This window comes from Gadus chalcogrammus, chromosome 8, assembly GCF_026213295.1.
Source record: "Gadus chalcogrammus isolate NIFS_2021 chromosome 8, NIFS_Gcha_1.0, whole genome shotgun sequence".
Classification (NCBI taxonomy): domain Eukaryota; kingdom Metazoa; phylum Chordata; class Actinopteri; order Gadiformes; family Gadidae; genus Gadus; species Gadus chalcogrammus.
The window spans coordinates 7,359,896-7,372,157 of record NC_079419.1 but is presented as its reverse complement, the minus strand read 5'-3'; the positions used below and the strand labels follow the sequence as shown (position 1 = coordinate 7,372,157).

General features: G+C 43.2%; 2 protein-coding genes across 3 annotated transcripts; both read left to right on the top strand.

Moving 5' to 3' along the window:
* Nucleotides 1–797: 797 nt before the first annotated feature.
* LOC130387464 (chemokine XC receptor 1-like) lies at nt 798–2,988 on the top strand. Its single transcript, XM_056596560.1, has 2 exons — nt 798–884; nt 993–2,988. The coding sequence occupies exon 2, from the start codon at nt 1,009–1,011 to the stop codon at nt 2,026–2,028; it is 1,020 nt and encodes a 339-aa protein (XP_056452535.1). The 5' UTR covers nt 798–884; nt 993–1,008; the 3' UTR covers nt 2,029–2,988.
* Nucleotides 2,989–3,099: 111 nt separating this feature from the next.
* On the top strand, nt 3,100–5,204 carry LOC130387465 (C-C chemokine receptor type 8-like). 2 transcript variants are annotated; one of them, XM_056596561.1, is made up of 2 exons: nt 3,100–3,904; nt 4,130–5,204. In XM_056596561.1, exons 1-2 carry the CDS (start codon nt 3,802–3,804, stop codon nt 5,032–5,034), a joined length of 1,008 nt encoding a protein of 335 aa, XP_056452536.1. In that variant the 5' UTR covers nt 3,100–3,801; the 3' UTR covers nt 5,035–5,204. The 2 variants fall into 2 exon arrangements, with proteins under 2 accessions (XP_056452536.1, XP_056452537.1); XM_056596562.1 differs by having other exon boundaries at nt 3,100–5,204.
* Nucleotides 5,205–12,262: the final 7,058 nt, after the last annotated feature.

Below are 12,262 nucleotides of genomic sequence, written 5' to 3'. Positions count from 1 at the left end.
CCAAACCCGAACAGCTGGGAGTTGGCAAACTGAATTTGCATATGGGGACCAGAGGCACGGAGGCCTCCAAACAAGTTTGTCCCACTATGACCACAGGGGGTGCTATAACTAGTGGTCAAGCCTATATGGTCGCGCCCCTAGCCCCGTTTTACAAAATAAAATTAAAAGTTAGTAGGCCTACCTTGGTCTTATTTGATGAGCTTGATCTGTTGTCTCTATAGATTTGGCTGTACCTTGAACGTTTCGAAAAAATGTCCCCAAATATGGTTGACTTACACCTTAATACGGCCAGACCTTATGGTATTGTTTCAATTTTTATTATTTTTACAATGGCCAAGTTATGGCCGATTAATGTGAAAATACCAGTATGCAAATTAGCTTCCATTATTCAACAAATCTCAAGACCACTTCAGAGAATCCTAAAGGCCTCAATTTGGTTTGCCCATCACTCAATCCCTCTTAGGTGATGTGGAAAGTTTTGTTTTGATAACAAAATTATGTCAAGGGTCAAATTAGCACTGTTGCAGGTGCTCACGGCGCTATTTTTTATAATGGAAGGCAATGGGGAAAAAACGTTGACTTCAACCACTCCGAAGGCAAACAACACCGTTTTGAAAGTTGGTACACGTATAGAAACGGCCCCCAAAAAGTAAAGTACCACTTTGGCGACAAGGGGCGCCATAACTCTAGTTGTGTTTGTTACTTCTCCTTCTTAATTACAAGTAACTATCTCAGTTCACCTTTCTAATCTCAGTTCCCATGGTCATCCAACAAAATTGTCAAACACTCCATTGCAGCGCTACCTGATGTGCATATGTGTTGTCAAAGAATCTTCCTCATTTGCTGTTAATTTATTCAGGGGAAGTAAAGGATAACAAACTGAGGTATGATATATTATAAATGTAACCATAATTCTGTAGTTTTCTAGATATATTCCACAGATATTAGGAAGGTTTCTAATTTTTTTTTTAATTTTGCTGTTTTTAACATAGACTCCCTGGAGGGAAAATGGACGCCGAACAACGAAGTCCAGATGAAAGACTTAATTACACATATGATGATTATGATTACAGCAATGACTCGATGGAGGATGAAGTATGCGATCTGGAAACCGTTCAATTTAGACTGGTCTTAGTTCCAGTATTATTCTCTGCTGTGGTGATAGTCAGTATCCTCGGCAACATATTAGTGATGGTCCTTTTGGCTAAATATGAAAATCTCCGCTCTCTCATTAATGCATTGATCCTGAACCTGGCCGTGTCAGATCTGATTTTCACCGTTGGTTTACCCTTCTGGGCCTACTACCACATGTATGGTTGGAATCTAGGGGAGACGGCTTGCAAAATAGTTTCTTTTATTTTCTATGTGGGCTTCTACAGCAGTGGTATCCTCCTCATCTTGATGACTGTTCATCGCTACGTGTCCGTCATGAGGCCTCTGTCGGACCTCGTGACCTCCAGGGGTTACGTCGGTGTCCTGGCCTCTGTGTTCATCTGGACCCTGGGCTTCTTGGCCGCCTTGCCGGCCTTGTTATTTACCAGTGTGAATGAAAACATGTGCGAGTATGCGGATGCATACTGGAAGGACTTTGGCATCTACCAGCAAAACATAATGTTCTTAGTGACTGTGGTGATCTTCTGCTTTTGTTATGCTCAGATCCTATGCAGACTAATGCACTCCCGTGCACAGAGAAGGAGGCACAGGACTCTCAAGCTAATCTCCACTCTTGTTATGGTTTTCTTTGTGGGCTGGGCACCATACAATGTTCTCATATTTCTACGATCTGTAAGAGAGAGTAAGGATTGCGAAGACTACAAAAGATTGGGCTATGCATTTTACATCAGCCGGATGTTCGCTTATTCGCACTGTTGCCTCAATCCCGTGTTCTATGTGTTTGTTGGGGTTAAGTATAAGAACCACATGAAGAGAATGCTGAGAGGTTGGGGTAAGCAGACAAACAGTCTCCGCAGTAGACACAGCCGGCTTACCATCACCTCCGTGACTAGCGGCGATGAGTTCTCAATATAATGTACTCTGCAAAGAGCAGTCTCCAAGGCAATGGTTGCTTATGAATATCTGCATTTTCTGTGTGATCAATGTGATTTTGCATTGTATTTTGTAAGGCTTGTACTTGACTTTTAGTTTAGTTCAAGCTTAAAATGATTGTGAGATTTGGCTTTTTATTCATTAACTCTGATATATTGTTGTCATCGGGGGTAATGGACATAAAATGAGATCATTCTAAATATCTTATATAAATGTGTTAATATGAATCTGCAAGCTTATACTCTGTTAATATAGTTGTACAAAGATGTTTATTGGTGTTTTAAAAATCATCTTTTGCATTTCATGTTGGCTTGGTGTTGTTTCCTCAAAACCTTGGAATTGTAAAAACCTTGGAAAAGCTGTTTTGTTGTGGTTTATTTGAGTTTAAAGCCAATTCATTGACTATTAGATTGCATTGCCAATTTTCAACTGATCAAAACCATTGCATTTGCATTACTATTAATGTGACAAAATCGGTGTCAGTGGCGAGTGTTTGAATCTATGGGAACAATCGCTTATTGCCAATAATTCTACGTTCACTCCTTTTCCATACACTAACCTAACAGTGTTCATAGGCAAAACACTCAGATACTAACGAGTGTTCTTCCAGCCCACAGTGGCCTTATGCCAAAGTTCTCCTTTTTCTCTCTTCAAATTACCAGGACCAGGGGAGACAGGATCACTGTATGATTTGGTTTGTTGGTTAATAAGGACTGTTTTGGGAAAGTTTGGAAGAAACGTGTTCCAAGCAAAGTAGCTAAAAAGGACCGAAATGCACCAAAGTTGTCCAGAAACGTTACAACCATAGAACCGTTTTTTAGAGAGGATGGGCACGGAGTGACCTGTAGAGAGATCTGTCTCTTAGGTGGGCGGATGTCCAAGGGCCATGCGGTAGCGTGTGTCCCCCTGCCGGAGAGCATGCCTAACCCCACCGAGCTGGGTCGCTATGGGTAGTCAGGCTGAGGACACGGCCGGGCTGTGCGCCAAGGGAGGGGCGGGGGGTGGGGAGAGATGTGGGCGGGGGACGCTCAGATGGCTCAAACATAGGTGGCCTCTTCGAAAGTGGGTCCTATATTCTTTAATTGTGTGCACTCGGGGCTGGATAACCAGAGGAGCGCATTCCCCCTCGTTCCCCTGCCAATATAAGGGACACAGGTTCCAGAGCTAGGGGCACTCAGCAGTTGAAGGAGAATAAGGGCCAATGTTGTCTTCTACGAGGTTCCCATCAGCCCAGTGAGGGGGCGAAGGTGTGCCATTGGAGTTTGTACGGTGGACTGGATGGTCAGCCTCTCTGATGGTCTTTTAGACACCTTACAGCGAAACAACAACGCAACGAGACGTATCAGGGCTGAGAATCATCAGGGCAACCGTAATCTCATTTTAATCATTATTATTATGTATCTTCATATTTCTACTGATGTGTGCTGTTGCCATACCTACAGGTCTATTATACCTTTAAGGCCTAAAAAAGGAAGATTGTGAAAGCAGCCAACTGTTTAGACCTGCATGGGGAGAGTTCACACATAGACGTACCTGTATATTAGTTGTCTAAAATGTGTTGCGTTGTATTTCTAAATCTTGAAGTTGACCTATAGCTTAATACCATTAAAAGGGAAATTGTTTACTTCAACTAATGACGCTACACAGTGATGTGGCTGTTTATCATCTTCTTTGAATATTACTTATTGCATAATATCGGGTTTTTTTTTATTTCACCTTTCTGTTTCAGAGAAATTGAAATGATGACAGATAAAAATGGATGTGGATGTGTTGTTTTTAATGTGGGTTATGGTTAACAGAGGGAGAGAGAGAGATTGCCTGCTTGCCAGGAAGCCATTAGCCAACAAAGACATGGAGGGTAAGTACTCATTTCATGGATTATTATGATGTACCTGTTATTTATATACAGTTAGTGTTGGATTTGGGTTTAAATATTTTTCATAGAATGAAGATTACATGTTTGAACATAGTTATTGAGTTAATAGTCATTGATGATTTGCAAAATACTTAACATTGGAAATCAAACCATATATTTATCTTTTGTTGTGCTTAATTCTACCCAATTTTCGTTTGTATTCTATAGAAACAACAATGGACCCCAATCTTCTTGTGAGCTATTATTTTACCGGCATCCAAAACGAGACAGATTTGCACACCGTTCCTGATGGATGTAAAATAGTGTTTGGAGCAATGATCTATGGCATTTTCATCCTCAGTATCATAGGAAATACGATCCTCTTCCATGCTCTTTACTGCAACATGAACGTGAAGAATGTCACCGACATGTATTTCCTCCACCTTGCCTGCTCGGATGTAGCCTTAACAATCGCCCTGCCGTTCGCGGCCACTGGGCTGATCCACGGTTGGTGCTGTAGTGAATTAGTCTGTAAGCTTGTTGTAAGTTTATATTACTGTGGGATGACCTCAAGTATCATACTATTGACCGCCATATCAGTGGATCAGTTCAGCACTGTTGTCATCCAGAATGGGTGCATCGTCCCAGTGAAGAGACGAAGGTGTGCCATCGGAGCCTGTACCATGGCCTGGATGGTCAGCCTGGCTGTGGTTGTCCCTTGCCCCTTCTATTCGATGGTAGTGAAGCTAGAGGATGAAGCTTTTCTGTGCTTTTCTCACCAAATTCACGCCTTTTTTTCTCTGCTCTCAATCTGCTTGTTTGCCGTCATTGTGTTCTGCTATTCGGCAATTCTCTGGACCACGGTGAGGGCTTCAACCAGAAAGAAGCTCAGGACTGCATCCCTCGCATTATGTATATCTGTAGCCTTCTTTGTTTGCTGGGCTCCTCACACTATATTGATGAAAACTAGTTCCAAGAAGTTGGTTTTGAAGCAAACATTTGCATATCATGTCACGTTTACAGTGTCTCTCTCTCATTGTTGTATCAATCCCATGATCTATATGATGTCACCGAAGTACCGTAAACATGTACAGAGTGTCTTTTGTTGTGAAAAGGTGCACACAAAGAGATAGAGATAGAGTTAATTATCGTAATGTTTAATGGGAATGCAGAGTGTGAAAGCCTGGTATATTGTACATGGAGTGTGCACGCCATTCTTTTATGGCCAATGTGGTCATCGTTGTGTAAATATTCTTATCCTGCAAATGTATACATACAAAGATTGTTGATTGATGTTTTAATAATATAAGAAATCCTATATTCTCCATTAATTAAAATCATAAAAACAACTATATTTGATTCTGATGTTTTCTATGGTCCATTTTTGTCTAATACATTTTGTCTGAATAGTTTAAACTTTGCTTTGTGTTGTTTTCACCTCGCTGTAAACCATGGCATTCAGTACATCAGCATGTTTTGTGTGATACAAAATTGTTTTTTAAGATCTCAGTTTCTTGTTCTTTGGTGGCACCTATGGAGAAACAAACTCAAATACACTGATGTAGTTCATTTTTTTTCTGAAGTTCTTTTTAAACGTACTAGAACCATTATTAAAGTGTTAAAAATGACAACAAAGCATACTATAGTATAGTATACGAGCAGCAAACTAAGTCCCATTTTTTTCCATACTCAATCACCACAAGTCAACTTTAGTTCCAGTTCAACATACTTTTCCTTATAAGAGCACAAAATAACACTAAGATTCACGGATGTATTTTCAGATATGAGGTACTATGTGTGAGAAAATGGATCCATCTCCCATAGGTTGTGCCTGCCTTATGTGGGCACCCGTACGTTGTGGAGTATTCCTGCTTAGCTGCCAAAACACTCCAAAGCACATGCTTAGTGCAAGCGAAAATCGCGTCCACTTTCAAATCGCCCTCATGTTAATCAATGAGCACTTCACACCACACGCGGAGCTCGAGCACACTGTGTAGCTCAGCGCTCTTTTTAATTCAATATTGAAGCACCTCATAGCACCCCACCGAGAAAGAAGCTGCATTGGAAAGAAATCTAAATTGTTCACAGTTTTTCTCAATCGTTTAAACACGTTTTCTGAAACTATAGCTCAATTTCTCAAAACCCTTAACACAATCCCGAGAAGAGTTAATCATTTTGTCAAAACATCACAAATTCTTCTCAAAACTGAATTTATCCACATAACAGTAAACACAGCTATCAAATGAATATATCTTAGAGAGCATCAATTAAACACTGTTGTATTCAATTCCAAAGACTTCCATCAAAATACTATTTAAATATGTTTTGGCTTTATGAGGCCATGTTACATATTCCAATGTATAAAATTGTTTCGAATTTAGGTCTTTTTTGAAGTTGCAATTAGGTGGTACATATAGTATAAAGACTGTTGCCATATTGTAATACAATACTGTTAATATATCGGATAAATATTGCATTGACACAATCGTATCAGAATAAAATACAATGCATATTTGTCTATCCAATGAGCTCCAATGGGCTAAACTCATAATCCCAGCTTCCCAGAGTAGGACAGTACACCTATAGTTAATGCTGCAACATTGTTCTGACAATGCACCAATGTTACCTATTTTGGTAAATTACAGTACAGTAATTGCACCGATATGTGAAATGAAAAACGCTAAAGTAAGAAAATGTTTAGACTGTCTTTCGGGGTATGTAATGATGAAATCAGTGTACAAGTACAAGTACAAAAAGGTAACAAACCAAATATATATTTTTTTACTGTGATACAGTAAAATGCTCAGCTGAACTGACTGCATGAAAAGCTTTTCGTAGGCCAACAAAAAATAAAAATAAGAATATATTAATGAGGTGAAACAGATCTACATCTACATCTAACATCTAGCAGATCTGTAAATCAGTATGTATCCCACCTCCAATCCTGATCAGGCCAAAGGATCAAATCTACAACACAGTAGAGCTCACGAGTCCTCTTCATGCTCTGACACATGATTGAAGTGTTTTGCCAGTTAAGTTTGAACAGTTGAGAAGTGAGTTAGACTTATTGGTAATTAGTTGTTGCGTTTTGAAGGCCAGTGTGATCCATGTGAACCAAGGGTGCTAAATTATGAGATTTTTCCTTAGAGTTTAGCAAAAATGTGAAAAAAGTGGAATTGTGCTTAGAGTTTAGCAGTCTGGAGTCTTGTAGTTGATACATGAGCTTATAATTTTCAGAATTGTGTGCATAGTTCCATTTTTTGTGTTTATACAATCGAGAAAAGCTGTAATACATTAAATTAATTAGGCACAGTTTAAGTGACTTTTTAACCTTAGGTATTTTACCTAACCCTTTTTTTACAGATAATATTTGTATATTGTTCTATACACATATATAATGATATGCAAAAAAATCTTCATCTATGAATATGATTTATTGCATAATCCCTGCATTTGATGACACCCTTCCGTTTCTAACAAGATTGTTGAGTTGTTGTTCACACAGAAAGATAGACAGATACATTGACTGCTTCCCATAAAGCAACAGACACACAGGCAGTGTTGGGAAGGATACTTTTAAAATGTATCCAGCTACAGAATACAGAATACATGCCCAAAAATTTAATATGTAACGTATTCCGTTACATCACTCAATCTGAGTATTGTATTCTGAATACTTGGATTACTTCCACATTGAATGGCATTTTATAAGTGTAGAAATGCGGCATCAAATCCTGCTACCTAAACAGGCCTATTCTGGTGTGTTCTTCTGTTCAAACCGGACGATTGTGTTAGGCCCAAGTCTCCCTGAAAGTGCACTATATTATATAATTGGCTGTAGAGGAACAACAACTATAAGGGTATTTTTATGCAAAAGATATTTGCTATTTCATCAAAAAAAATAAAAACACTGAGCTAAGTGCATAAGTGTTGCCTATAAAATCACCTTAAAATAAAAAAAGAGAGAGAGATGGGGGAGAGACAGAGGGGGAGAGAATGAGAAGACAAAAAAGCATCTGTGAAATTAAATAATCATGGATGGCCAGCGGGCTGCACTCGTTGTGATGATTTGTTTCATACAGTTTTGGACCAGTTGAATTCCTTCTCCCTCATCCTGGTGCTGAATGCGTTAAATACATTGGCATTTTTGTGTGTGTCTTCCAGCATACGTTTTATGTGGGTGTCTTTCCAAATATCCAATAGACATTCTGTCTCCGCTTGACTCCATGTGGAGCCACGACTCATTTTCACCCGACGGTCCGACAATGTGCTGCTAGTCTTGGAGTTACCGCTAATCAAACAATAATTCCCGTAATGCACGCGGTTGAGCGGGTGCCTGATACGTCCAAACCCCGTACCAAGGTTAGTTTCGAAGCAAACCGAGACCAGCTCTCCAGGGAGGTCTCGGCCGGCTGATTGGGTTCGCATCAAAGTGAGGTGGTTGCATTAACACCAACGCAAACGTACCGAACCAAGGGGCCAAACTTGTTTAGTGCGCACTAAATGCTGTTGGTGCGAAAGCACGAATAAACTCATGAAACAGAAGTAGTATCGTCATGTAGAAGTATCGTCATGGAATCCATTGATTTCAACAATGTAGGACTAACTGTAGTCTAAATACCAACAATTTAAACTGTAACTGCAACGGAATACAGTTAGTTATAATTTGCATTCTGAACACATAACGCCGGTACATGTATTCCATTACTCCCCAACATTGCACACAGGTTAAGTCATTTATTGGACTATCATTAAGTTTCTTACATTTTTAGGAAATAATTAGGTACTTTCTTACGGAAGTACATTTATTTTTGAGCTTCGAGTTTGAAGTCAAAACTCGTCAGAAAAGTCTGAATTCTGAGATTAAAGTCACAATTCTGAGATTACAGTCATAATTCTGACTGTAATCTCACAGCCTAAATGTCACAGGCTAAAGAAGGGAAGTTCCTTACAGGCTACCTGGAAGGGACCAAGTTCAGTCAGTACGTTTACATGCACAGCTTAATCCGATTAAGGCCATAGTTCGACTACATGCTCCTCAATTGGACAACTGCAATTGTCAGAGTATCCATGGCGGTGAGAAAATCCATTCTTTGGCCAATCATTTCTTACCCCGTTACGATAGGTGGCGCTGAGCCCATTTCAACTAGTGGTAATAGAGCCACCGGTTGACCTCTTTACGTCACTAGCAACAACAAACTCAGGCGGCTGCAGCATTCGAGAAAGATGTTTTCAGTAGACAGTTGTCAGTTCACTTCGGGTCCATGTCATTTCTCTGACGCTCCACTGTTCCGACCTCTCGGTCATATGCGGACTCCTCCGGCAGCGGAGCAGTGGGAGGAGTCCGCATACGGCCGAGAGGATGGAATAATGGAGCGTCGGAGAAATGGAACCGAAGTGAACTGACAGCTGTCCCGCATACGGCAACAATCCCTTTCTCCTCTATGTCGCGTTTCAATATGGACTTCATGAGTGTCAAAGCCAAAGTTCCTTTACCCCAATTCCTTCTCCACCATGGCTGAGATAACCCTCAGTACGAGTCTTTACTAGTTGCTGAAGTACCAGAGAGTCGGAGAACCTGACGCAATCTTTAAGATTCATAATATCAGAGAATATCCCCGTCAGTTCGGCCGCGGCGCAATGAATGAATAAAGATCGTAAAAAAACATTTATTTTGACAGATGTGCCCGAAGTTATACTTTACAACCTCGTTCATTACCAATGTTTAGAAACGCATGTACTTTTATTTCAGCCTTCGGTGAAATCGAAGTGTTACACCTTTCCACCTTTCTTTGGCTCCCAGACCGTAGTCGAGGAGCACAGCAGAGACCTTCCCTCCAGGGCCGATGTTCTCTCGGAGGTAACACCCTTCACTTTGACCGGCAGTGGGTCTGCTTACAGGTCCGAATGAAGTGGCCACCGATTATTGACAGGCTGGGTACTTTATCCGTAGTTTGACTAACTTAACAGTACACGTTTGCACGGAAACAAACTGACTCGTTCATTCACTAAACTGACTCGCGCAACCGCTCGCTCTCCTCGCTCGTCCACTCACTCGCTGAGGTCATTCACACACACATTGCCATTCTCGCGCACACACATACGCTACTCTCGTAACAGAAGCGTAGCGTGTACTGAATGCATGTTGACGATGATACACTTCTTATAGGCAGTGGCGGTTTTAGGCACGGGCGAACCGGGCAGCCGCCCGGGGCGGCATATTTGTGGGGGGCGGCAAATCACATGGGTGGCGCCACGAGCAGCATCTTAAAAGTTGGTAATGGGATTTGCGAAACGCCGGCAGATTTTGAAAACACACAACTCGAATGGTCCTACCCCCTTTCCTTCAACGCTGACTCTGACTCCACCCATTCCAAGTACATCGACGCGCAATCATGCACGAACACAGATGCGCGAGAGCGAGCCAGGCTAGCTAGGTTGGAGTTTAGGGTTGTCTTCTAGTGCTAGGTCCAAATGTGGATTAGCTAGTTAGCTAGCTCCAGTAGCTACCGCAGGATAACAACAAACAGAAGCTTGCTCTGGGTCACAAGCTTTGAGTATGTGCGCGAAGGGGTCACGCGCGGGGAGCGGGGGAAGGGGAGTGCAGTACGACCGTTTGATTGACGTACTTACTGTCCAATGCCACCCGGTGGTTCTGGAAATCATTGGCTAGAGTTTTTCGAGCCCTGCCCGTTCCACTGATGATTGACTTGTTTAATTTTCATGTCAGTACTTCTAGCTCAGTGGCTGTAAGTGGGTTATGATAAGGATTTCAAGTAATTTTGTGTTCCATCTGGTGATTTACTAAGGATGATGCAAACGCGCAAAAAAGAGAATTCCATACCCAACCTTTAATAATCCAATCATAGTTGGAGTAATCCAATAATTCGATTTTCTTGAGGGTCATGTAAACGCACTGAGTGAGTCACTTTGCGACATATGCCACTTTTCCACGACAGTACCAGCTCAACTCGCCACGACTTGACGTGGCACGACTTGGTTTGATTCCAGACACGTCGTGTTTCCATCTAGAATAGTACCTGATCAACGTGGGCAGGTCGCATAGCACGCATGCGCAAAACTGCGCATGCTTCTCCACGAGACACATAAACAGACAGGGGGTCTCCACCTCTGTCATGGTCCACGGCGTGGCCAGGGGACTTGTCCTTGAGAGCCCCGTACAGCGGGCGCATGACATGAGCCGCCTGGCGCATGAACCGGTGGTAAAACGTCACCATCCCCAGGAATTCTCGGAGCGCCCGAGCTGTGTGCGGGCGGGGGAAAGCAGAAATCGCCTCCACCTTCGACGGAACAGGGGCGGCCCCATCTTTGTTGATGAGATGCCCCAGGAAGTGGATGGAGGACAACCCGAAAAGGGAACTTCGCCGGGTTGATGATTAGTCCGTGCTTGTCGAGCCTCATGAAGAGGTCGCGTAGGTGACCCTGGTGCTCCTTTTCGGAGGAGCTGGCGACCAGGATGTCGTCCAAATAAACGAAAACGAAGGGCATCTCCCTGAGCGCCGAGTCAATTAACCGCTGGAATGTCTGAGCTGCGTTTTTGAGTCCGAACGGCATACACAGGAACTCGAATAACCCGAAAGGTGTCACTACCGCCGTCTTGGCGATGTTCGAGGGATGGCACCTGGTGGTAACCGCGCACCAGGTCCACCTTCGAGAACACCCGCTTGCCTGCCAGGTGTGCTGAAAAGTCCTGGATGTGCGGGATTGGGTAGCGGTCGGGCGTGGTAGCGTCGTTCAGGCGGCGGTAATCCCCAAAAGGTCGCCACCCGCCGCCTGGCTTGGGAACGATGTGGAGGGGTGAGGCCCAGGGGCTGTCTGAGCGGCGGATGATGCCCAGGCGCTCCATGTTGGCGAACTCCGACCTAGCGACCTTCAGCCTGTCGGGGTTAAGTCGTCGGGCCCTAGTGTAGACGGGTGGGCCCTTGGTGTCTATATGATGCTCTACACCATGTTTCGCCGTGACCACGGAAAAGGTAGGTTCGGTTATGCCGGGGAACTCCCTGAGCAGGCGTTGATATTCGTCCCCCTGTGAGAGGGAGCTGGAGAGCCCGCCGTAAGCCGCTCGACCGCGGGCACATGCAAACTAGGAGAACGTCCGAGCGTCCACCAGGCGGTCGTTTTTGACGCCTACCAACAGATTGTGCGCACAAAGGAAATCCGCGCCGAGGAGGGGAAAGGAGATGTCGGCCGTGAAAAAATCCCACCTGAATCGCTGGCCTCCAAAGCACAGGTCCGCATTCTTTGGACCATACGTGCGGATGGGTGTGTCTTTAGCGGACCTCAACTGTGGACCGTGGACGCCAGGCACGGTGTCCTCCACCGTAGCCGGCAGGACACTCC

Coding starts and splice junctions, on each gene's coding strand:
- LOC130387464 (XM_056596560.1), top strand. CDS start 1,009: ATGGACGCCGAACAACGAAGTCCAGATGAAAGACTTAATTACACATAT.
- LOC130387465 (XM_056596561.1), top strand. CDS start 3,802: ATGGATGTGGATGTGTTGTTTTTAATGTGGGTTATGGTTAACAGAGGG. Junction 3,905..4,129: donor AGCCAACAAAGACATGGAGG/GTAAGTACTCAT, acceptor TGTATTCTATAG/AAACAACAATGGACCCCAAT.